The sequence below is a fragment of the Amia ocellicauda genome, chromosome 6 (assembly GCF_036373705.1).
Source record: "Amia ocellicauda isolate fAmiCal2 chromosome 6, fAmiCal2.hap1, whole genome shotgun sequence".
Taxonomy (NCBI): domain Eukaryota; kingdom Metazoa; phylum Chordata; class Actinopteri; order Amiiformes; family Amiidae; genus Amia; species Amia ocellicauda.
The window spans coordinates 30,398,726-30,424,682 of NC_089855.1; the positions used below are offsets into that span (position 1 = coordinate 30,398,726).

The following is a 25,957-nucleotide window of genomic DNA, read 5'->3' on the forward strand; positions in this document are numbered from 1 at the left end:
TGCAATGTAGCATTCGGGTACCTTTTGTGTAATTGGCAAGTTGGTCAAAGTTTTGATTCAGGCGAAACATCCCAGCATATAACATTCTACAGTATGGTGTCTGGATTTATTTAATGTATTTAGGATTCCCTGAAGTAAAGGTTTGCAGGCTTTAAATTTAGTCAAGGCCTTCGTTTGAATGAGCTGGTGGGGGTCAACGCTATTTATTCCCTTGGAAAAAAAAAAAAAGAAAGTTGTACGGTCCGTTATCAAAATATTGCAGCTTGTGTATGGATCTTTTCGAAGAAAGAGGAGTTCTTATCTCTGAATTTGCAGGCACTTCTGTATGGATATTAATCTTCCCCCACTGGAGTGTTTCTTAAATTGTTGGAGAGTGTATATTTGTGATTGTAATGCAAATAGGAAAAAAATACAAAAAACGATGCAATAAACCTGCAAATACTGATCCAGAACTTTTAACTTAAATGTTTCCATGAGGTGTAAAAGCCATTCCAGGTGAAGCAGCTGTTATGCTGATTTGCTGGAAAAGGAAAATCAATAGAACTGATGTTTGCCATACACATTGCTAAATACTCACTAATGTGCTGCTTCTGTTTTTTGTTTTCTTCCACAGTATGGATGGTGCAGATCTGTGCTTTGAAATCGTGAAGAGGGCAGATGCAGGATTTGTATACAGTGAAGCAGTAGCCAGGTATGTATCACTTCCTATATACCATTGTGAAGTTTATTTGGGGTTCAGGCATGGTAAATACATCTACAAAACATGACAAAACACTATGCACACATTGGAGCAGATTCAAACACAGCTGTGTCACAGATCTGTGCTGAAATGTTTTGGAGACCCAGTGTTGTGCAAGTCTATTTATAAATCAGTTTGAATGAAGAGCCTGAGCCAGAAAGAAACGCACCAAAAAAGACAGTTTTTCTGTTTACTTGCATCCCAGCCTTCTGTATGTCAAAACACCTCTCGGGGCCTACAGAATCCTCAGACACGTTCTTCAGATTAACAGCATTTCGCTGGTGCTGCGTGAGTCCATTGCATGAGAACTACTGCTGCAGGAAAGCTAGGCATGAGAAAATAGCGGACTACCAGTAGGTGGCACTTGTGAAATAAAGTAGAAGTTTTATACCCGAGGAATATCATGCATTTGAGTCAGAGTACAGTGCAGTAGTGTTCTGTAATCGCCTACAAGAGAAAAGCCGAGCCGTAGTTTTGTTCGGGGCTCTGAATTGCTTCTGCTAATTGTGTTTATAATGGGGATACAAACTGAAATGAGCCATACCTGACATGTTAGTTTTATACTTTGATTCATTCCTTTGGCTGACTTTTATTCAAGGTGACTTGCAATCAATGCAATTGTAATACTTATATTAGAAACAAATGATTAAAATGTTCACTCTCGGAAGAGACCTATACAATTATTATCTCTGTATTTTAGTTTTTTTTTTTTAATCGGAGTGACTATCTTTTTGATCAAATATTTTAATGCACACAGACGCACAAAACTATCTAATCAAAGTGCATTAGTAATTTATTTTTAATGTGTGCTTGATTCATTTGATTCTATTATAAAATTTATAACACAAAGTTAATGAGAGCATTAACCTTCATGGCTTTTATTCAGATTTCTACATAATAGGAAATCAGTAGGGGAACTTTTTTGTATCTTTAATTTTTATTTTATTATAATAGTTTAAAGAGCCATGTTTGTTTGATCATTATATCCCCTTTGAACTATTTAACAATGTATCTATTAGAGTCAACAACATGATTCTGGTTCTCTCATGTGAGCGCATTGAATGCTCCCACGATAATTGACAGTTCTGGTATTCTGATGACATCACTTCTGTTTCAGATTACCTACTTTTTCAGAATGGGACTAAAATAAAAGGCAAAACAATGATTTGGTCAGTTTATTGTGAATAAAGAGAACAATGTGGTAGAAAGGTATCATTCTGCATGGAGCTCAGACATGAGCTGCCTGGTGAAGCCTGCCTCATAAAGTTCTAATTTTAAATGGCACTGGAGAGGAAATGTAATGTACCAGCATGTAGAAGGGGAAATCAGGCAGTTTTAAAGATCTTGTAAAGTCAGGAAACCACCAAGAATCAACAACTTGCTAAGTTCAAACAGTTTCTATTTATTTTATAAAATTGTATTAACACTTTCAACCTAAATTATAAAAATTGAACAAAACTGTAGCCTTAGTGCAGTGCATAGAAAGATTAGGGACGTACTGACGAGAATCAGACCTGCTGAACTTGGGTGAAGTGTAATATCAGTAAAGAGAGCAGGGGCCAGTGTCTGCATACGGAGCTGGACCATGTAATATTGCTTCTGAAAACGTTGGTCACTGAACACCGCTAATTAAAATGCTAACGAACACAACTTTCAGCCTAAACGTTTGTCTTTATTTTGTAATTGGCACTGCTAATTGAAGGGAGGTTTAGATGAGTTCCACCAAATATTTCCCAGAATCCAGTGTGGCGCTCCCCAGGCAGGCAGTGTTCCGGAGAAGCACATTGTGGCGTAGTTCAAGCAATAAATTAAACTGATTAAAAAATAATGAAGCTATTATCACATAGGTGAGCAGAGACGGTGATGTTTTATAGCAGATACACTGGTCCACGCTGCATAACAAATTAGAGTTGTTATTTAATTATTTCTCCCTGCGTTTATGCATTTATCAGGCTCGCATTGCTCTTCTGGAACATGGCAGTAACTGTATTTTAGGGTGGAACAATTTCTGATTTAAAATGCCACCTAACTGTTTTGGTGCTTTTCGTTAAGTGCATTATTCATTCATTTTAAAGTCTCTCTCTCTCTCTCTCTCACACACACACCTCTTTTTCTGGTGGAATTGATTTAATTCACATTTGTTATTACTACCTACAATGTGCACCTCTTTATCTAAATTCCCTGCTTCCACTTGTAATGGAGTAAACCAGGAATGGTACATTTTCCCTGTGGTCATCCATCAGAAGGAACCCAGCAGTCCTTAAGGCCAGCAGCCTGCTATATGTATTTTATGAGCTGCTTTTGTTTATATTGGCTGCTGACCTAATGCTTTCGTTGATGTAGTGTATAGCCTGAGGGTTTTCTAGTGCATAGTTTAAACAGGACAGCAGTGATGCTGGGAACTTGCAAATACAGGTCATTAAATGAACAACCACGTTACAGGTTTCTATGTGCTGTATTCAGCGCTAGCTAATTATCGCCTGTTTAATATCTGAAATACACCGATCAGCCATAACATTATGACCACCTGCCTAATATTGTGTAGGTCCCCCTTTTGCTGCAAAAACAGCCCTGACCTGTCGAGGCATGGACTCCACTAGACCTCTGAAGGTGTGCTGTGGTATCTGGCACCAAGACGTTAGCAGCAGATCCTTTAAGTCCTGTAAGTTGCGAGGTGGGGCCTCCATGGATCGGACTTGTTTGTCCAGCACATCCCACAGATGCTCGATTGGATTGAGATCTGGGGAATTTGGAGGCCAAGTCAACACCTTCTCATTCATCAGACCAGACCACCTTCTTCCATTGCTCCGTGGTCCAGTTCTGATGCTCATGTGCCCATTGTAGGCGCTTTCGGCAGTGGACAGGGGTCAGCATGGGCACCCTGACTGGTCTGCGGCTACGCAGCCCCATACGCAACAAACTGCGTTGCACTGTGTGTTCTGACACCTTTCTATCAGAACCAGCATTCACTTTTTCAGCAATTTGAGCTACAGTAGCTCGTCTGTTGGATCGGACCACATGGGCCAGCCTTTGCTCCCCACGTGCATCAATGAGCCTTGGCCGCCCATGACCCTGTCACTGGTTCACCGCTTTTCCTTCCTTGGACCACTTTTGATAGGTACTGACCACTGCAGACCGGGAACACCCCACAAGAGCTCTGGAGATGCTCTGACCAGTCGTCTAGCCATCACAATTTGGCCCTTGTCAAAGTCGCTCAGGTCCTTACACTTGCCCATTTTTCCTGCTTCTAACACATCAACTTTGAGGACAAAATGTTCACTTGCTGCCTAATATATCCCACCCACTGACAGGTGCCATGATAACGAGATTATCAGTGTTTTTCACTTCACCTGTCAGTGGTCATAATGTTATGGCTGATCGGTGTCAATACAATGAAGCCTTCTTTGTGGAAATGTCATGTTAATCGACAGTAAAAATGTTAAAATGAAAACGCTGCCCTCCTAGGATGTCATTAAAAACATAATGTAAATGTTAGAAGTGTTTTTTGTTTATTCTGCACTCATGTGCCTTCCATTGGTGCTGATGTCTAAAGTGTGAAGTCCTTCATGCCTCCTTCACTGCACCAGTCCCTCTCATATGTCTAGCTGTCCATGGGCATTAAAACTTGGAAATTGGCCTTTAACCCTCTTCTCTTGTCTTCTCTTCCAGCCACTATATGCGACAGATTCTTGAAGCGCTGCGTTATTGCCATGACAACAACGTTATCCACCGAGATGTAAAGGTAGGTCTTTTGTGAATGTTTTCCTGCTGAATTTACACCCCTCTGCCAGCCGCAACCACGCGGTTCAGGCCTTGGCTTGTTTCCTCTAACCAGAGTTATTGTTGGTTACCCAGCTGTGTTGCTGCCTTTGTGGTGGTGCTGATGAGTGACCTCACAGAATGGTTTTCGCAGACTGCAGTTGCTTGTGTATGAAAGACTGAAGAAGGTTATTGGCATTGACATTAGTTTGTGCACAATGTCATTGCTTCCTGTCAAAAGAACACTCTCCCCACCAAAATATCCAAAGAACAAAATGTATGCAGACTAATGAATGAATGACTTTAGGACAGATTGTAGTATTTTTGTGCCCATAAATCTTAATTGAAAGCCCTTGAGTACACTGCCCACATTGGCAGACCATTCCAGTTAACAAAGTATTTTGTTATAATTAATGCTGGGCCGGTTATTTCTCCCGCAGGTTGCCTTGATAGTCATGTTTCACATTAACACAAGTTCATTGTATTTCAATTGCTTTGGGACCAATAAGCTTCGTTAAGTTGTGCAGTTGTCTAGAGCTAATTTAATATTGGCTGTGAAGCACAACTTTAGAGACTTCAGGTAAATGATCAAACCATAAGACTGAATGTTTTATTCCTTGCCTCTAAATATTCATGAATTTGTATTTATTGTTTTTATTTTATTTAAGTACTATTTTTTTATGCTTATTTTTATGTCTGACTCCACCTTTTTGGTCCCCTGTGACTGCTTTTCTTCATATAAAGATGAACTGCAGAACAAAGTTAAGCATACACAGTCCTTAATATATCTGGTAGCTTGGTATCATGCATCTATTTTTACTGTTACTGATATTGATGTGGTAGATATTATTTTTTTCCTTCCTCATTCTCTCTGTTGTTATTTCTGTGGAATTCAGCAGATGTCAGTTGCCAAAATTTGGAACGATCAGTCACCAACGCATCATTTTCTAACTTGCGTCAGACTGCCATACAATCATAAATTGACAATTCTGTAAAAGAGTAACAGAAATGAAGAAATAAAGCAAAATGCTGCGGTCACAAAAGACACACAAATAATACTCTTCGTAAACAGATGCCACTCTTTTATGCACTTTGACTGAGGGCAGCAGTACAACAGACTCTATGCTTTTGAGACAGAATATAACTTTATATTGCATCATGTATGGCTTTTCAATTCCATTAATGCATGTAGTTACTCCTTTCTTGAAAGTACTTGAACTAGGCTTTTGGCTCTTATTGCTGAGGTGTTACAAGGTAGTTGACAAAAAGATTAGAAACGACAGTTACTGAAGATCTACGAAGTGCCGTGACTGCAATATGACCTGGTGTACTAGTTTAGAAACTCTGAAGTCTCTGAAATCTGATCTAAGTAGAATAGCTCTATAGAAGATGCACAGTAATTTTTGGCGAGTTAAAGCATAAACCACAAGCCTTTTTCAGTATGACACCAGCAAATGGCCTAACCGCTATTTAACCTCTGGTAAAGTAAATTGTTATTGAGGAGAGAGCGGGAGTTTTTTTTTTTTTTTTTTAACAGACATACTGAATTAGACGCAAAAGTATTCTATGTTTTAGTTTAGGGTCAAATAGCTTGCTTACGTTAAACTTACATTTTCTTTATTTATAATTACTCCTCAAATCTGGAACGGTATGCTTTTTTAATTAAATATGTATTTTTTAATATCACTTATCATGAATATTATCTTAACCAATCTAATTACCCAGTCTCTAAAGGCCAGTACTTTGGATTGTGTGTTACAAACAAAACCAACAAAACACATCTCCAACTATTAAAACTATTTGCTTGACATAGTTTTCAGTTAATTGCTGTTACCTGAGTAAAAGGCTCCATTCCAGAAAACAGCAAACCAAACACAAGCTACTTCCAACTCACTCACCCTTTTTTTGATAGTTTCTGTAGTGGTTTGCTATAGTTTTAGAATGTACTTTTACGCTTGTAATGTGTGTGCATACATGTATTCTTGGTAGAGCCATTACCTGGCTGTAGTTTTAGCTGATATTTCATTTGTGTTTTCTTGCTACCAAAGCATTTCCTGTTAATCTTTTTAGGCTGCCACCAGAATAGTCATTCAGTCTTCCCATAGTGGTCAAGATATATTCATTTGAAGACCTTTCGCTTTCAGATGGCATAGGGTGGAGACAAACTAATATTCAGTGAAATAAAGAAGCCTGGTTCATGCAGAACCACTGGGACAGAGCCATCTCAGAGAAGCCTTGTACAGCCTTTAAAATAAATCCCTGTTCACGCAACCGAAGGGATAATGAGAAGCTGACTTTGAAGCCTGCTGTCAGTCAAAACATTCTTTGTATTATAGCTCCAGCCACTTCAGCCAAGGCACATAACCAGAAAATGACAGACTCTAGCCTCTGACATGCTTTTTAAGTTATTGTAATTTTTAATTATGCTGCACCACAAGCTCTGCGCAGCGCTAGATAAAAGCTGCTCTGAGGGTCTCCCCACATTGTGTCACTGGCACCTCGACTGTATTGAGCAAATCAGAAACTGCTGCGATCACTTTTATTGCAGTGTTAGACCTCAGCACTGCTTAGTGTTTAGAGACATATTGTGCGAGAGCATTAACTAACATTTCTCTACCATATACACTTTGCTTTTTGTGATGGCTGCTTTGAACACATCAGACAGTGCAGTGTAGATAGCTGGGAATCATTATTGGTGACTACCAATAAAAATTGACATCTTTACTTTCTCACCCGTGTTCAGCATGGGTTGTGGACACATCAAATTATGTAAAGGCTAATTAGTGCACTGCAAAACCTCATGCTCATGTTGATTAGGCCTATACTCAGTGGTTTATTTATTTATTTATTTGTTAGTGTGTTAGTATGTGTGTGTGTCTAGGTATTTATTTGTTGAACTGTTGGAGCAGAAATTACAAGTTGCAGGGATGGGCTGTGGTACCAGCATGGCTCAATATGACTACATTATGTATTTTATTTCTTGATCTATTTCCAAGTGGCCTACATTCAGATATACCCTCCAGTTATCCTGCACCTGACTTTGAAAAAACATGCCAATTAAAATTATACCTAACTTTTATCTGGAGAAATCATTTGGGCTCATTGGGCTTTTGTTGACAATGCATTCTACCAATATAATTAAAAATAATACATGTATTAATATAATTATTACAGCTTTTAATGTTGTTTAGGGATGTACATTCTCAAATACAAAACATTTTTTGTAACTCCCTATACTGGCCTCTTTCCCAGCAGCAATGACAGCTCAAAGCCCTGATTGTTTCAGACATTTCAGAGAAATTACTTTGAGTAAAGACAGTCCACCGTGTTACACTTCAATGTAGGACTTGGGGTCAGACTTTAAAATTAATGATCATTGCCGATAATAAAATGGGACAATGCTTAATTAGATTTTAAACCTTCGCAAAATAGCATTTTAATTGAAAATCATGTGCCCATTCAAAAGCTAAAGTGCACTTGTGCCGAAGTAGACAAGAAGTTTGTCATTGTCGGAGAAGAAAGTCACCCTTCTAGTGAATGAGTGTATTAGAGGACAGTCTTCTGTTATCTGCACAGAGAGAACATGAATTCCTCTGAACGCAACTTTAAGGAAATTCAATAATTAATATGGATCCACGCAAGCTGGCGGCAGAAGAAGGGAACTGATTTTATCATGGACCACAGTGGAGGGCAGTTAATTTTATGTCTCTGAAAGAGGCTGAATGACCCTTCCAAGACTTGTTCTGTCATTTCCTTTGTAATGAAAAGGTTTAAAGCCTCTGCACACATAGGACATTATAAAAGGTGATTCTGTTCTATTTTCTCCTGGGTCCTGATGGGACGCACATTGACACTAGTTTATATATTGTGCAGTTGATGCCAGACAAAGAAGAAAGAAAGGCAGAATCAAATAAATGCCCCACAGTCTGAAGAGTGACCCACGCCTCCCATCTTGTTCTATAGCTTTGTATCCTTCTTCCTCTGAAAAGATCATCTTCCATTTGAAGAATTCGGGAAAGGAATGATAAAATAATCTGCAAAGACGAGTGCTAAAACTGTGTCGTGCAATCTTTTATAAGTAATGAAACTTGCCTTAGTAAATACTGCAAGTACCACAAATATTGGGCAGTGTTATCTAAGAACAATGCGTTTGATTCAGAGTAAGGTGGAAGAAGCTGACGAATGTAATAATTGCCTATTTCTAAAAACACACTTCAGTAGAGGTAGTAGCTTGGTAGCACTCAATAGCTTTGTAAATGATCTTAGCTACATTGGTGTAGTGCATGGAATTTACATGTTTTTTGCTCAAATGCATAAGGCCGTAAACCAGGAGTGCTATACTGAGTTCTCAATTTTTTTTTCTAGCTTCAAGTTCTTCTGGTCTGTGTTAAAACAGCTCAGTGATGTATGTTTGTGTTTGTGTCTGTGTGTTTTTGACTTATTCCTTCATTCTAGGGGTCTGCATCAGAACAGCATAGCTCAGTGTCTTCCAAAGCATCTGCCAGGTGTGCAGGAAACGATCTGCTAATTAGACTAACAGAGAGTGAAAACATCTTTAATTACAGCCATTAGCTGCACCTGCAAACATGACATTATGACAGCAGAGGGGGGGGGGGTGATGGGAGGACAGTACAGCGTCCCACATTGTTTAACCAGTGCTGTTTCGAAAAATGCATGGTTAGCCACACCTGAGTCGGTCACGACTTCAGCGCGCTTGTTGGAGATTCTGCATTTCTGTCCTCGTCGATATATGGACAGAAGAAGTTGTCAGAGCAGAGGAAGCACCGCGTCAAGCCGAGCGAGACAAATGACGTTTGAAAGCCGATTGATATCACTGCAGGTCAGAGGGGCTGGTGGCAGGGCTGTGTGTTGGCAGGAATCTGTAAAACTTAGTGTGCTAGGCATATCCTGTTCAGAAGAATGGGATAATACATTGTCACATTTTATCAACACTGTCGCTGTGAAGGATACTCTAAGCTGATTTAAAATAAATTGCAAGCTGACAGACAGGTGAAAACTGCGGTGTCGTCATTATACATAAAATTAAAAAAAAAAAAGTGCGGGAGTGGTATCTGAAGATGTTGAATATAGCCCAGCTCTTTTGAGATCCTTATCTTGGATGCTTTTACCCTACTTTCTGAATTCTGAAAGCCAATACAAAATGCAATGAAAGTGAATCTTGGTATGCGTCTGATAAAACATATATCATACACAATTTTTTCCCGACAAAAGACACAAAGGAATATATTTTTGTGTTTTGGTAAAATACACTGTAGAATGGTGTGTGTAATGGAGAAATGTGACTGAGCATAGTGTGACCTTTGAAAAGAAAATGAAACTACAAAGTCTTTATTGATGAGGTAGAAGTAGCATTGTGGTTAGTAGTAGTATAAGAAGCAGTAGCTGTAGTAACAGGCGAGGCGTCCTGCTCAAAACGGAAGTTAAAATGTAGTGCTAAGGTTTCATTTTGTGGAGTCGTATAATATAGAATACAAAATAAAGGTCAGAGTTTTGTACTGGACTACAGTTCTCTGGAATAGAGGTTGAAAAGCAAATTCCAGGGCTTTGTGATTTGATCATGTGTAGCAGGGTGTGTGGAGTTACACTGTACTGGTGATGTTTTTATATTTGCAATGGTAAACTATGTGTTTATCGAAAACCATACAGGTTTTCAGGAAAAGATCGTGTGACTGGCTGCAGCCTAGAGCCCAAGAAAAACAAACTCAACACAAGTTTGTATATTTCCACCCCCCCACACTAATTTTGTTTTGTTTTTTCAAAGTTTTACAGTGAGTTCAACAATTGATTGAACTTCTGCTGTTTTTCTATTTGTATTTTGTTTTCATGAGCTGAAGTCACTGGACTGTGCCCTGGGCGCCCAGAGCTAACCGCAAGCATGTTTCTGGAATTTCTTGTCTGTTAGCAGGAATTGAGTGTAGACTGCTCCACCAGCAGGTTGAACTTCTCACCATCTCTGCCAGGGAGCTGAAAGGCTACTGTAGGCTTGAAGATGGGGTAGTGAATGAAACATCTACCCACGGGGCTATGGCACGCGGAGTGGAGCGTTAGGAAGCTGATTTTTGCTTGGACCGGAGCAGGAGCAAGGACAATTTTGCCTGCCCCACGCTTCAACATTTTTCCATTGTTTTCATGCTCTGTTTGAAACCCTTTCACCTTTTGCTGACAAACATTTGTGTCGACTGTTATGTCTCTCATCTCGAAACCTCGCTCTTGATATCATGCATACCTTTCTCAGGTGTGCTTGCGTGTGGCTGACTGTAGGTTTTGTCAGGATATGTATTGCAGATGCAGCTCAAAGCCCTTGTACCGCATTGCTCAAAAAAGTGACATGGCGCACAGTCATTGTGTTTCTATCCCTACATTTTACTGAATCATTACTGCTGTGCAATGGAAATCTATGTTCCAATTCCACTTAGTCAAAAATGGTCTGCACTCAGCAAAAAAATAAAGGGATAAACTTTGCAGCATCACAAATTACCAGTAGCAAATGTAACCACTAGCAAGCAGACTTGCAAGATCTAGGTGTGTAGGCTGAGCATCAGGTGGTTAAGCTTTCTGGCAGTACTGTGTGGGAGACCACACATGAACATAGACTGTGATTTGGCATCAGAAAAAATTAAATAATATTAATGGGAAAGATCCTCATGTGCATTTCACAATAGTAGAATTAAACACAGAAGATGTGGAGCAGAAGTGTTAACAACAGTAATGTTATATTCCCTTGTTGCATCTGTTCTTTCGGCTTTATTAAGCTCCATTTATACACGTTCCTTTCTTTGTGAGTAAATTGGCAATTCAGTTTACTTGATGTGAAGTGCTTTATCACTAAACATTTTTAATGGCATATAAACCTGGTCTGAGCCGAGCTGCTGGCTACTATGTAGAGCACCTTCTGTCAGCCTTGTTCTTAATCCTTCGTATTGAACCGTGTTCGTTTTGCGTTGATTTTATACTAAACATTGTTCATGTGTTACTGTCCTCTTGTGATTTCCTGTTTTTGGTTGGGCAGTTTCGTGGAGGACTGTGGGAGGTAAATCGGGCAGCTTTGCAAGTGTGTCCTCGCTGCTGTGTTCTTGTTATTTCCTGTAATTGCCTCTCACCTGGCTGTGGCAAATGAGAAACCCCCCCAACTTAATTACAGCACACATTTAACCACTGACTAAGTTTAATTGGAATATGTTAACTTGCTGATGATGCGACTGATGGTAGGATGTTAATTGCTGGTGTCAAGGAAAATTGAAAGAAATGCTTCACTGTATTGGATATTCAGATTGCACATACAGCCCTCCTTCCGGTCAAGGTTTTGGTGTTTAAACAGCTTTGACTTTGGTCTCTGAAAAGGGGCACACAAATTTTAAGTTATTCTGGGAGTTACACTTCACACATCCTAGATCTCGTTCCTTCTACAAGACATGGGCGCTTCAGTCTAGATTTGAGGCTTTTCTTTAATTCACACCCCACTTTAAAAAAACATTTGAACTTTGTTTTTTTTTAAACTTCCTTAAATAAATAGTGTCATGACAACCAATTTGAAATGGAAAAACACCAGTGAAGAGTCTGTGAAAAAGGAAAAACTATTAGATTTTTAAATCTTTCCATTATAATACCTAATGTGTAATTAGAATGCTCAAACAGTATATCTGCTTAAAATGTCTCCATTGGTTGTAAGCAAACGTATGAGCATATAATGCCCCACGAGGTATTGGTTATTGCTGTCCCTTATGTGACATTGATTCTTATATTTTCCATAATTGCAGAATAAAATTAAAAGCAATGGATCTATTTCACAAACACCTCTGGATGTAAAATAAATCCACACCACTAAATTTGAGTTACCAAATCAACAAAATGTCAACCAAGAGAAATGTGTTTTGTTAAATGAGCTTAAAAAAAAAAAAAAAAAAGTAAATTTGTCATCCTGACATTTGTTAAATGTGAAGATACAGGTGAATATTATGTAGCACCACAACACAGCTTGAACATAATGAGACAGAAAAGTAAGTACTTATTCTGAAGTGACAAAAGTGGATTTAGCCCTTTGAAATTGATGAATGCCTCACCATAGAAATGTTTTCTCAGAAGCTTTCTCTTGAATTTGTGAAGTAATGGCTGATTATAATTTATTCCAGAGCTATTACAGTGCAGAATACATGTCTTATAGTAATTACCCAACTTGACCTCTGTGTCTACACTGCAAAGTATATAAGGATAAAGACTGTAAAGGAAAGCTGTAATCAGTTAAGCAATCAGTACCTTTGTTCTTATAATTTTTAATTATAATTGTGTAGAACGATGGGTAACATTGCCTAATTCATAATGGCTTTTTGGTGCAAAAGAGCTTATCTGCACATTTTACAGAACTCATTAATGAGAAATTAGGTTTTTCACCATCAAAAGTTATTACCCAGGAAAAAAAGAAACACTGTTTTCAAAGTTTAAAACCTCTTATCTGCAGAACATAACCCAAACTTAACCTCCTTTCTTCTGATAAGCTTTTACTGACGGCTCCAGTATACTGTCGCATCAGACATTAAAGTCTTTCTTAATTCATATTCTCAAGATTCATCTAGAAGATGAAGCTTCTCCTGCAGTTTTGATACAAACCTACTGACCAGCCCCCAAACTCTGGTTTTCTGAAGTGCCCACTCTGTGACGTGCATTTCTATTATTTTTAAACCTAGATGGTGATGGGATTATACAAATTGATCAAAATTCTACTTTTCTTGATGGACAGCAGATTTAATTTACTCCCCCTGATGAAAAAGCTTCAGAAATAGTCCCAAATTGCATTGCTCGAGACTTTAATTTGAAGCTCTGGAAAGTAATCGTGCCTGCCTACATACTCCCTTTTATTATTATTGACAGTACATTAAACCCATCAACACTCACCCAAAATATCTGTACATTAACATTCTCAGTCATTCACTTTCCCCAGAGGTTCCTTACTCTTTCTGTGATATGCATACTATATATATGCTGCTTTTTTCTTACCATCCTTGGCTTGTTAGTATTAAGCCCATGATTTTCAATTTCCACCCGTAGGTTTATGTTAATTCATTAGCTTTTGATAAAATGCTTAATAAAATAAAATGCAAATCTAAGACAACTAATCACAGTATAGTACATGGCAAAAGACTTCAATTTAGAGTACCTAGCTGTAAAAGGTCAAAAACAAAATACTCAATCTCTAAGCACTATATAGAGTATAAAGAATTGGGTTCTCAAAGTTAATTTGTTTGCAATGTATAGTTCCTCTGGCACTGTGTGTATTTACTATTGATTTTGTACAGTACACAACAAAACCATTCAGCTTTACTGTTAGTTGACTTGAATCGGAAAAGCAGAATTGCTTGTTAGTATCAGATTGGAATTAGTATAAGATTTCAATTAAGCAGAACATCATAGTATCTGAAAAAGCATCTTATCTTAAAGAGAATGATGTAATGTAATATATCCCTTCCATAGAGATAACTGACCTTGTGTTTCTGAATTAAATGTTTTTTAAGTACAGTAGTTTAACATATTTCAATGTATCATTGTTTAAAACTGTGGTTTGTTGATTTCAAATAACATTTCAAACCCAGTTGCAAGAAGGGAAGCATTATTCTGGGAAGCATTCACAGTATATAAATGCAGGTTCCTTTTTGAGGTATTTAGTGTACTTGATTTAATAGACTTAGTCACACTTTTTACATGCATTCCTAAATGTTTTAAAATGCCTTATATTTGGAAAATAAATGCAATGCAGCTTTTCCTATTTATTTATTTCAGCAGCATTACAAGTAATTTCCCAGGAAAAGACTTGAGCCTGTAATTGGTGCCAAAGGTGCTTCAACAAAGTATTGAGCAAAGGCTGTGAATACTTATGTACATGTGCTTTTTTGGTTTTTATTTTTAATAAATTTGCAAAGATTTCAAACCAACTTCTTTCACGTTGTCATTATGGGATATTGTTTGTAGAATTTTGAAGAAAATAATGAATTTAATCCATTTTGGAATAAGGCTGTAACATAACAAAATGTGGAAAAAGTGAAGCGCTGTGAATACTTTCCGGATGCACTGTACACGTATATCTCAATAATAACAAGGACCATTTTGATACAATGTAAAATTGGCCCTTTATCTAGCTATTGTCAGTGTTAGGTTTATGACCATGTCTTCTGCGCTATGAACCCTCATACCCGATTGTTAACCCAGCAGCTTGATTGCTGTCCTTTAGTTCAAATCTCACTTCCTGTGCTGTACATGCAAAAATGTTGTTTATTTTCCAAAGGCTCTTACCTTTGACGAGGAAAATAATAAACAAATTATATACAGTGAGGGGAAAAAAGTATTTGATCCCCTGCTGATTTTGTACGTTTGCCCACTGACAAAGAAATGATCAGTCTATAATTTTAATGGTAGGTGTATTTTAATAGTGAGAGACATAATAACAACAACAAAATCCAGAAAAATGCATTTCAAAAAAGTTATAAATTGATTTGGATGTTAATGAGGGAAATAAGTATTTGATCCCCTATCAATCAGCAAGATTTCTGGCTCCCAGGTGTCTTTTATACAGGTAACGAGCTGAGATTAGGAGCACTCTCTTAAAGGGAGTGCTCCTAATCTCAGCTCGTTACCTGTATAAAAGACACCTGTCCACAGAAGCAATCAATCAATCAGATTCCAAACTCTCCACCATGGCCAAGACCAAAGAGCTGTCCAAGGATGTCAGGGACAAGATTGTAGACCTACACAAGGCTGGAATGGGCTACAAGACCATCGCCAAGCAGCTTGTGAGAAGGTGACAATAGTTGGTGCGATTATTTGAAAATGGAAGAAACACAAAATAACTGCCAGTCTTCCTCGGTCTGGGGCTCCATGCAAGATCTCACCTCAAGGAGTTACAATGATCATGAGAACGGTAAGGAATCAGCCCAGAACTACACAGGAGGATCTTGTTAATGATCTCAAGGCAGCTGCGACCATAGTCACCTAGAAAACAATTGGTAACACACTACGCTGTGAAGGACTGAAATCCTGCAGCGCCCGCAAGGTCCCCCTGCTCAATAAAGCACATGTACAGGCCCGTCTGAAGTTTGCCAATGAACATCTGAATGATTCAGAGGAGAACTGGGTGAAAGTGTTATGGTCAGATGAGACCAAAATCGAGCTCTTTGGCATCAACTCAACTCGCCATGTTTGGAGGAGGAGGAATGACCCCAAGAACACCATCCCCACCGTCAAACATGGAGGTGGAAACATTATGCTTTGGGGGTGTTTTTCTGCTAAGGGGACAGGACAACTGCACCGCATCAAAGGGACGATGGACGGGGCCATGTACGGTCAAATCTTGGGTGAGAACCTCCTTCCCTCAGCCAGGGCATTGAAAATGGGTCATGGATGGGTATTCCAGCATGACAATGACCCAAAACACACAGCCAAGGCAACAAAGGAGTGGCTCAAGAAGACGCACATTAAGGTCCTGGAGTGGCCTAGCCAGTCTCCAGACCTTAATCCCATAGAAAATCTGTGGAGGGAGCTGAAGGTTCGAGTTGCCAAACGTCAGCCTCGAAACCTTAATGACTTGGAGAGGATCTGCAAAGAGGAGTGGGACAAAATCCCTCCTGAGATGTGTGCAAACCTGGTGGCCAACTACAAGAAACGTCTGACCTCTGTGATTGCCAACAAGGGTTCTGCCACCAAGTACTAAGTCGAAGGGGTCAAATACTTATTTCCCTCATTAACATGCAAATCAATGTATAACTTTTTTGAAATGCGTTTTTCAGGATTTTTTTGCTGTTATTCTGTCTCTCACTGTTAAAATACACCTACCATTAAAATGATAGACTGATCATTTCTTTGTCAGTGGGCAAACGTACAAAATCTGCAGGGGATCAAATACTTTTTTCCCTCACTGTCTGTGTGTGTGTGTGTGCGTGTATGTATGTATATATATATATATATATATACACTCACCTAAAGGATTATTAGGAACACCATACTTATACTGTGTTTGACCCCCTTTCGCCTTCAGAACTGCCTTAATTCTACGTGGCATTGATTCAACAAGGTGCTGAAAGCATTCTTTAGAAATGTTGGCCCATATTGATAGGATAGCATCTTGCAGTTGATGGAGATTTGTGGGATGCACATCCAGGGCACGAAGCTCCCGTTCCACCACATCCCAAAGATGCTCTATTGGGTTGAGATCTGGTGACTGTGGGGGCCAGTTTAGTACAGTGAACTCATTGTCATGTTCAAGAAACCAATTTGAAATGATTCGACCTTTGTGACATGGTGCATTATCCTGCTGGAAGTAGCCATCAGAGGATGGGTACATGGTGGTCATAAAGGGATGGACATGGTCAGAAACAATGCTCAGGTAGGCCGTGGCATTTAAACGATGCCCAATTGGCACTAAGGGGCCTAAAGTGTGCCAAGAAAACATCCCCCACACCATTACACCACCACCACCACCAGCCTGCACAGTGGTAACAAGGCATGATGGATCCATGTTCTCATTCTGTTTACGCCAAATTCTGACTACCATCTGAATGTCTCAACAGAAATCGAGACTCATCAGACCAGGCAACATTTTTCCAGTCTTCAACTGTCCAATTTTGGTGAGCTTGTGCAAATTGTAGCCTCTTTTTCCTATTTGTAGTGGAGATGAGTGGCACCCGGTGGGGTCTTCTGCTGTTGTAGCCCATCCGCCTCAAGGTTGTACGTGTTGTGGCTTCACAAATGCTTTGCTGCATACCTCGGTTGTTACGAGTGGTTATTTCAGTCAAAGTTGCTCTTCTATCAGCTTGAATCAGTCGGCCCATTCTCCTCTGACCTCTAGCATCAACAAGGCATTTTCGCCCACAGGACTGCCGCATACTGGATGTTTTTCCCTTTTCACACCATTCTTTGTAAACCCTAGAAATGGTTGTGCGTGAAAATCCCAGTAACTGAGCAGATTGTGAAATACTCAGACCGGCCCGTCTGGCACCAACAACCATGCCACGCTCAAAATTGCTTAAATCACCTTTCTTTCCCATTCAGACATTCAGTTTGGAGTTCAGGAGATTGTCTTGACCAGGACCACACCCCTAAATGCATTGAAGCAACTGCCATGTGATTGGTTGATTAGATAATTGCATTAATGAGAAATTGAACAGGTGTTCCTAATAATCCTTTAGGTGAGTGTATATTTAATAACTTTGATTCAACATAGATAAGGTATGTCAGAAGATGTAATTAGAGTCATCCAGTTGCAAAACTGTAGAGATGTCTATCAGGCTTCACAGTTTCACAGTTTAGTCCACAGCATTTACAGGACAATGTGAACATGCTCTGTTTTGCAAACCAAACAGCTATCCTAGTACCTTTGGTGAAGAAGCAATGGTTCATCCCAATGTATGATAGATTAATGAGCAAATTCACAAAATAAATACATAAACTAAAATATGTTTGTGTGCTTGTACTGTTCTCCCAAGGTCAAACAATCAGGTTTACTTCAAACATTGTTACAATAATACCGTTTCACTTAGGTGTTCCTCGTTCTGTCTGTGCAACATCATACATCTAAACATGGCTGCCTGTGTTTGCATTGCAATTTCGTTAGGTACTGCTGCCCCAGGAAGTGAATTTGAGACACCAAAAGCCAATTCTGTGATTCAGTGGTGGCAGTAGGGTTTGGTTTCTCCAACAGGATTTTTAAGATCTTTTCAAACACTTTGAAATATCTTACTGCTCCAAGTATGGAGCCTTCCGACCATACATTAACAAGTGCTCCTATTGAATTGTATTCCCAAGTTTAACACGTACTTTCTTGGGAAAAGTTTATCTTGCATCGATAGCGGCCACCATTATTGTAGTTGCAATTTCATGATGCAATGATGTTGTGTCTGGCTACATTATAGAACATAATGGGACTTACGCCTAGACCAGTATATCATTAATTCCCACACAATACTTTAAAATAATTTGAGAAGCAAACAAAGCAGATCAGCTGCCTACATATTTTCCATTTCTTTAAACTCTGTGTGTACTTTAGACCATGATCTTTATTGAATTTAAATTCCTTAACATTTATTCAAACAGAAAAACTTAATATAAAGTTACCTTTTATATTGTGCAAAGTTTATTTTCATCATTTGACAAGACATGTATGAGTAAACTAAGGAGGGTACTATTACTTTAGATCTGTATCTAAATTCTTGATTTTATTTTACTTGTTTTATGTGTATTATGTATCAAGGTAGGGCAGATTTAAAATGAGTTGTTAATATCTTCAGTTTACTTTTCATTTTCTTTATATGAACACAGATTCTCAGTAATTATCTATAACTAGTTTCTGCTTTGATTACTTGCTGTATTGGGGGTATTTTAGCACAGGAAGATGCAGACAAGTGGTTTTAGAGCTGAGGCTAAGACAAGAGAATTTGCCTCACATTGCCCTGAGCCCCAGTGTGAAGGAAAAGGAGCATACCCCATGAACACGTAGCAATGCTGACTTCTACTTGCTTTGATATTTCCCTTCAAAAGCAATTCCAGCAGAGAGTGTAGTGACCTGAAACAGGGTTGGGGTGAATTCCTCTATTTCCATTCCAATGCAATTTGTAATTCCTTTTCCAATTGCAGAGGATCCCATTATATGGCAAGAAGAATGGTAACTGGAGTTTGGAATGGGTCTGAAAAAGTGGAAGTGACCCTAACTTGGAATATGATGTAGGCTAGTCTTCTCTGAAGGAAAAAAGCTCTTTCACCCACAGTTCTCTCGGTCACAGAGAGCGTCCGCATGGTCACTGTTCCAGCTGAAGCAGTGCAGGCAATGTGGTTCAATCTTGAAATTCTTTCTGAAGGTGGCTTTTACAGTTTAGGTACTGTTTAGGTACTGTAGTATGATCTTAACCATGTATATCTTGGCAGACCTACAACAAAAAAATCCCAATTTCAATGATTACATCAAAGTTGTGGAATACATACCCTAACAAACTCACAATGCTACAACAAGTTACATCGCTATGCTTTGGAAAGGAATCGCCAAATTTGTGGTGTAACCCATAGGGATCTAACAGTTAACGGCAGAACAGGTGGCTCCCTACTTCTTCAGGATCCTTGTCTTGGTTTTGAACGCTGCAGCTACAGACAAATGTGCTTTTTGGAGATTGGGAGATTTGGAGCTTTCCGAGGGCTGAGGTTGTCCCTCAATGGCACAGATGGCTGTCCGTTACAGAGCCCCCCCTCCCCCAGTGTAGATTTGCTGAAATTCTTCCTGTTCTTCAGGTGGTGGAAATGCAGTCTTACACACACACACACCTACACACACACACACCCCTTACCAGATCAACATTGTGGTGCTCCATTTTCCCCCTTCTGCCTCACTGTAATCTGCTGTGTTTCCTTTCTTAGAGGGGATGAGGAGGAACACCATAGCAAAAATGTTACATTTGTAATTTTTCAGTTTTTATCCCAAAAAGGATTTAACATGTCTAGCTTCTAAACAGAAAAAATACATGCTCACACTAGTGCTGATCAGGAGCTGGCATCTAATCCTCTTACTTGATCTGTCACAGTTGCTGGTGACGGGGTTATAGTAGGTGGGCCTATTAAACCTTATTCTTGCCTGAAAGTGCATTGAATGAATGAATTAATGAAATAATTAATATCTGTTTCTAAAAGGATTTACATGCAATATTAATAAAGAAAGGTAATATGCCATACCACAGTCAAGATCTAGGTCCACGAAACAGAGGAAAGAGCATTCAGTTTGGGTTTTTTTTTTTTTCCTTGAATTAAGCATTATGTTTTTTTCCAGTCCTGCTTGTCCATTTCCCATTCAGGTCACACACACAGGGGTTTGCTCAGCCTTTCTCACATGGCCAGTCTCATCTGCTGCTTTCATATCAATGACGGACCATGTTGCAGTTCATCACACTTGCATATTCACACCAGCATGGTGCAGCCTTTGATTTGATTCCCACTGTAGGCATTATGAGCTACAGGTTTGCATCTGCTGTATCTGTATATTTTGCATTGCAAACTTATTAATAATTTACCATCGTGGTTGTGATTTGGGGTTTGGGATATCTAGCGGAAATCCTTGTCTAGCTCAGTTGTGAGCTCAGTGCAAGTGAGGAAAACTAAGGATGTAAAGACCGATGTTAAGAAAAGTTCCCAGACTGCTGCAGCTGAATCTAGAGAAATGGGAGAGATGACAAACAGAACTTGGTTGATTTGCTTTGAGTGAGTATCTATGAAAAGTCTATGCCCATTTTCTCAGCAAACATACAGTATGTAGGTTAAACCAAGAATGGTTTGTCAGAGAGCACTAGGGAAACACTTTCTATTGTTTCACACTTCTATGTAGTGCTTGATTTGGGATAAAATAAGTACAGGAACTGAAAAATCGCACAATAGAATATGTTCATCACAATGTATGTGTTAATAAGGCTTGTTCCATTAAAGTAGCCTATCAAACAAGTAATATACAGTTAAGGCCTATACACTTACACAGCTTATAATGTACATAACAATAGTCAAGGTCAATAGTTTGATAAAAAATAAAACTTACATCTCAAATCCACAACAGAATAATAATCAAAAGCTTGCATGCCAGGATCAAATATAACACTGGGAAAAGTGAAGTAAGCGTTGAAATTCTGGAGGGCTAAAACAACAACAATAATGTTTAGCAAATCGCTGTCCAGGTGCTGAAACGTTGAGGTGAACAGAACATCTGCCAAGGCTGATGCGTAAAGTAGATTAGCTTCTGCCCAACCCAACGATAAATAAACAATGGATTACATGTAGGGGGACTATTAGCAGATAATTGTCAAATGTTTTGATTAAAAAGAAATGGCATTAAATCATTTGTCTTACCCTATTAAAACAAGCTCCACATAGGCTTGTTGTCTGTATGTTCTATGGCAGCAGCAGGGCAGTCCGTTGTGTTGGCGTGTCTTCTTCCTTTACTCAGCCATGCTTTCATATATGGCAAAGGTTGGAACAGCTGGAGCGGTGGCCCATTGCATTTAAGGAAAAGCAGATTGGAAAGCCAGTGCATTGCAAGTGCATTTCGCTTGCTTGTCAGTATGTCATTCATGGTGCTAAAAGCACATTCATGTTCACTGGTGGATATGGCAATGGTATTCACGGCCTTCATCAGAGGTGACAAAGAAATTGGCGTTTTTGTAGCTTTGGAGTCTTTGAATTCTTGGAATCCCCGAACACTCACGGTTCCAGCTACTCTGAACACCTTGCACAGGTGTCTTACCGCTTTATCTCCAAACTGAATGTCCAGCTCTTCAGGCCACAATTCTGGATACAGGACCCTTACATCTTCTATTATCTCTCTGTCTCTTTGCCTGCTTTCAGTCAGTGTAGGGGCGCCCATTCTTAGGTATTTTGTAAGCTGTATGAAAGACAAGCAGTTGTGTATATCTCTTCTCTAGACATCTTGTAATTTGCTTTTGCATGTCGTTTTTCTGAGCTGCACGTGTTAATTTCAACTGCATTTGCATGAGAAGCAGAATGTTTGTGCTCAAATATATTTATTCGTAGAGAACATTTCTGCTCTTCTCTATCGGTGCCATAAGCTGATACGGTGCACTCTCCCCATTCCAATGACAGCTTGAACCCTTGTGTTGTGTTAGCTCCAAAGACTCAATACCGCCACAGACGGTACAGCCCAACCTCATTAGTTTAACTACAAGCCATTCATTCACTTTGCAGAAATATGCCGTTTGCTCATCTGACCAACAAGCTGGTGGTAAGCCATCATTTTTGTTGTGTGCTGATGGCTTTGTGTTGCCTAAAAAAGGAACCGGAACGCTGTTTGCCTAAAATTAGAAGTACCGGAACTCCGTTCTGGACCGCTCCGGCCCAAGTCAAGCTCTGCTTCTATGATTATATTGGGATTACTCCTAATAATAGGCTTCTCATACAATCTAGTTTAATTTACCATGCTGGAAAACACTCTATGCTGCTGTACTTTTTACAAGTGATTTCTTGTACTTATGTTATTCCTGTATATTGTGTCTTCATTAGGCCGTGTAACCTTACTCTATAGAAATTATCGTACAGAAGAGGAAATGATCTTAACAAACCAAACCATTACACCTGTAAACAAATGTAGATTGAATTTGGTTTAAAAAAAAAAGACATTGAAAGCCTCCACTGTGTTTGGATCTATAGATTTGGATCCATTTCCATGGTTATGATTGCCATAGCAACAGGTTGGCAATTGTCTGTTGAAATTCAGTGAATTTCACCTGTAAACAAACAATTGGCAGCCATTTTGAAATGTGCTGCAATGTATTACCTGCATTTATAAATTCTTACACCTTATTGTGCCCACCTGACCTACAATAAGAACAATATAAAACAGGAAATTATATTTCTCATGCAGCTTCTGCTCTGTTGGCAGGGATCCAACTTTGCACTTTTTCCTTATTTTCTTGAAATCCCCATGTGGCCTGGGTGTGCTTAATCCTTGTCTCAAAATATCTTGTCTTTAATCAGGAGCAGATTTACTGTAAGCACTGCATGATTTTATTATTTTATGTGCTTAATACACACATTTATAGAATCACTTCTTCTAAAGCTTCTCAGATGAAAATGTCCAGAAAATCATTACTAACATAATAACTACAACATATTCATGTTAAAATATCCCCCTCCTAAAAGTGGTACGATTAAACAAAGACCGTGACACAGATTCAGACCACTATGACTGACTTTGCCAGTAAACCTGCTCTGCACACGTCCGCTTTTTCTTTCCGCATCTCTGCGATTTTTAGCTCAGGTTCTCTGGTCCTCGTCTGCAGAGGCTAGACGCCAGCTTTCAAATCTCGCTGCACCACAACGTCAGACAGCTGAACAGAAACCTTGATGAAACCTTGACGCTCACTCTTGCAGCTCTCTCTCTCACTCCTAGACAGTTGCAGTGTGATTCTGTGACCAAAGTGCCCTGGATTTAGTGCAAGCAAGCTCAGGTTTAAATAAAACCTTGCCTGCTTGCAACGGCTGTGGGTTATCTGATGTGCTAACAGCTGTAACCCACAGAACCAGCTCCCGGCTTTTGCATTAAAACCAACCATCATCAAGCCAACGTCTGTGTGCTACACACACTTTTAAATATGCTTACTGCAAGGTATGGATTCATGTTGCAAAGTCATAAACACCACCAGTCAGTGAGTGTTCTGTATGTGTTTTTAATAATCCGTAGAGTAGTCAGGTGGATTACACTCTCCTATGACTTAATCAATCCTATGTGTTGTTTTCATTTGTGCACCTGATTGACACTAAAGCAGTGCAGCAATCAATAGCTGGCAGGCAGGAGCAGACAGACAGCTTAGGGAGATTTTATTTTATACATATATACATATTTTATGTGTGACTGCCAAGGGGAGTCTCTTCACTGGCATCTGTTTAATTCTTCCTTTGCCCCTGTAAATGCACCATTGAAGCAGTCTAACAGGTATTGTCAAGGCAGCTGATTTGTATACAGTAAGATTCCAACTCCATAGATATAATAATAATAATATAATATATGTTCTGTAATCTCCACACACCCCAGGAATTCATTCAAACACACCTTCGATGACAGTGGCCATTCTCTGTGACCTGCATTGCAAGAAACGTAATCAAATAAGATAGAAGTATATGGTCTAGTCTGTCTTGGATATTTTTGAAATGCACAGAAAATCCCAGTATGACCTATTTAGTGTTTGGTGGTACTATTTAAATGGACAGCCTGTTAATTTTTAACTTTGAAGTTGTAGCTGCTGTTGTTTACAGTATTGACAGGAAGGGGTGGGAGTGCTGTAAAATCACTCTAGCTTCATTTCTAGACCTGGGGAAATTGTCATCAGCAGTGGAGGACAAATGCATTTTGTTCTGCAGATTTCAGAAACTGTTATCAATCCCATTGGAGAACTCAATTTTTTAAAACAGTACACTAAGATTTAAAGTGTAAACAGTGACATTTGTGGTTTAATGGAAAGACAATAAAAAATGAAAAAAAATTGTTATACATTGTCATAAAGGGTTTATAGAGACATTGTGTTCAAAAGTTCTATCCATTTTGTTACAATTGTTCCCGAGATAGATTAAGTCTTTCCTTATGCAGTCACATGTGCAAGCTCTCTACCTCTTTGAGTGTGATGCCCAAGTTAATGTTGCTGTTTTTTGTCTGGGATATGCAAGGTGGACCTTGCAAATTGGAAACTGAGGACTGGCTGCTTGTCTTGTTTGCGATGCTTTTAATTACTTTTTTGAAGTGCCTTTTAAAGTTGTTGTCCAAGAGAAAGTACATGAGAGGGTCTGTGCTGCTTCTGAAAGCCGTAAGGCAAAGCAGGTAGTTTTTCACTTCAACTAACCGTGAAAGTCTGTCACAGGTTTGGGTTATTCCAACAAGATTTATGAAAATCACCCTGAAAATGTGGTGAGGCAGGAAACAGACAACCAGCACAACCTGAATGACCAGAATTTTCCGGAACACGCGGTTGTAAATCCAGTGTTTCTCTGAAATGGCGGACGATTTCTGCATTTTGTAAATGTGCCTCGTGATGGATGTATAAGACACCAGAACCAACAGGAAGCACAGGAAGAAAATGAAACTGGCGATTTTACTTGACACCTGAGAGGTCCCTCCTCCAATTTCTATGTTTGTGCCGTAGCAGACGTCTTTTTTTAACTCGGACTGGGCTTCGTGGATGGAGTAGTAGACCATCACTGGGACGATGGCGACAATCACAGTGACCCAAATACCCAAACACAGCATTTTGGCAAAGCGCAGCTCCCGAAACTGGCTCAGGATGCCGGAATGGATGACCTTTTTGAAGCAATTGCAGAAATCATCACTGTTGTGCTCATTGTACCTCATCAGGGTTGCGCAGCGGCTGAGGGCGATCCAGCTGAGAATTAACATGCTGACGTAGAGGTTGATGTGGATGACAGGCGTCACGAAGGCCACTGTCAGCTGGCAGATGAGTGTGTCGCTCTGCCACATGTATCCCTGTGCATAGTAGAGTGACAGGAAGGGCATGACGGCACAGAGCAGCAGGTTGGACACCCCTAGGTTTGTCAGGTAAAAGTGAGTAGGGGTTGTGATGGACATTTTCTTAAAGAAGATGAACAGAGACAAGATGTTCCCTGCAAGTCCTACGATGAACAGTATGCAATAGAGGAGAGGTAGGACAGTCCTGGTGGCGTGAGATGGACACAAGCATGAAGTGTTGAAGCAGTGCCCCGCCTGATGGGATATGTTCGCCATTTGACCTGGAAGGGAATCGGTGTGTTAATTTGTCAAAGGAGACAAAAATTAATTTTGCAACAGCAGGTGGAAGACAAACACTTGCAATAGCTTCTTTAATGCAATACAACTGCTGCTATTATGAAGGCTCTGCTGGTAAATGGTATACCGCCAATAATAATGTATCAGTACAGGCAATTTTATGTCAT

The 25,957-nt window shown here is 39.5% G+C and overlaps 2 protein-coding genes across 18 annotated transcripts in view; one reads left to right on the forward strand and one right to left on the reverse strand.

The window, feature by feature from the left end:
* Nucleotides 1–25,957, forward strand: part of caska (calcium/calmodulin-dependent serine protein kinase a) — a 234,381-nt gene that overhangs the window by 124,951 nt on the left and 83,473 nt on the right. For all 17 annotated transcript variants that reach the window (XM_066706846.1, XM_066706833.1, XM_066706840.1 and 14 more), the window contains exons 4-5: nt 614–691; nt 4,409–4,481. In XM_066706846.1, coding sequence (XP_066562943.1) covers nt 614–691; nt 4,409–4,481 — 151 coding nt within the window. The remainder of the gene's footprint in view (nt 1–613; nt 692–4,408; nt 4,482–25,957) is intronic.
* Nucleotides 22,722–25,613, reverse strand: gpr82 (G protein-coupled receptor 82). Its single transcript, XM_066707462.1, has one exon. The coding sequence runs from the start codon at nt 25,611–25,613 to the stop codon at nt 24,624–24,626; it is 990 nt and encodes a 329-aa protein (XP_066563559.1). The 3' UTR covers nt 22,722–24,623.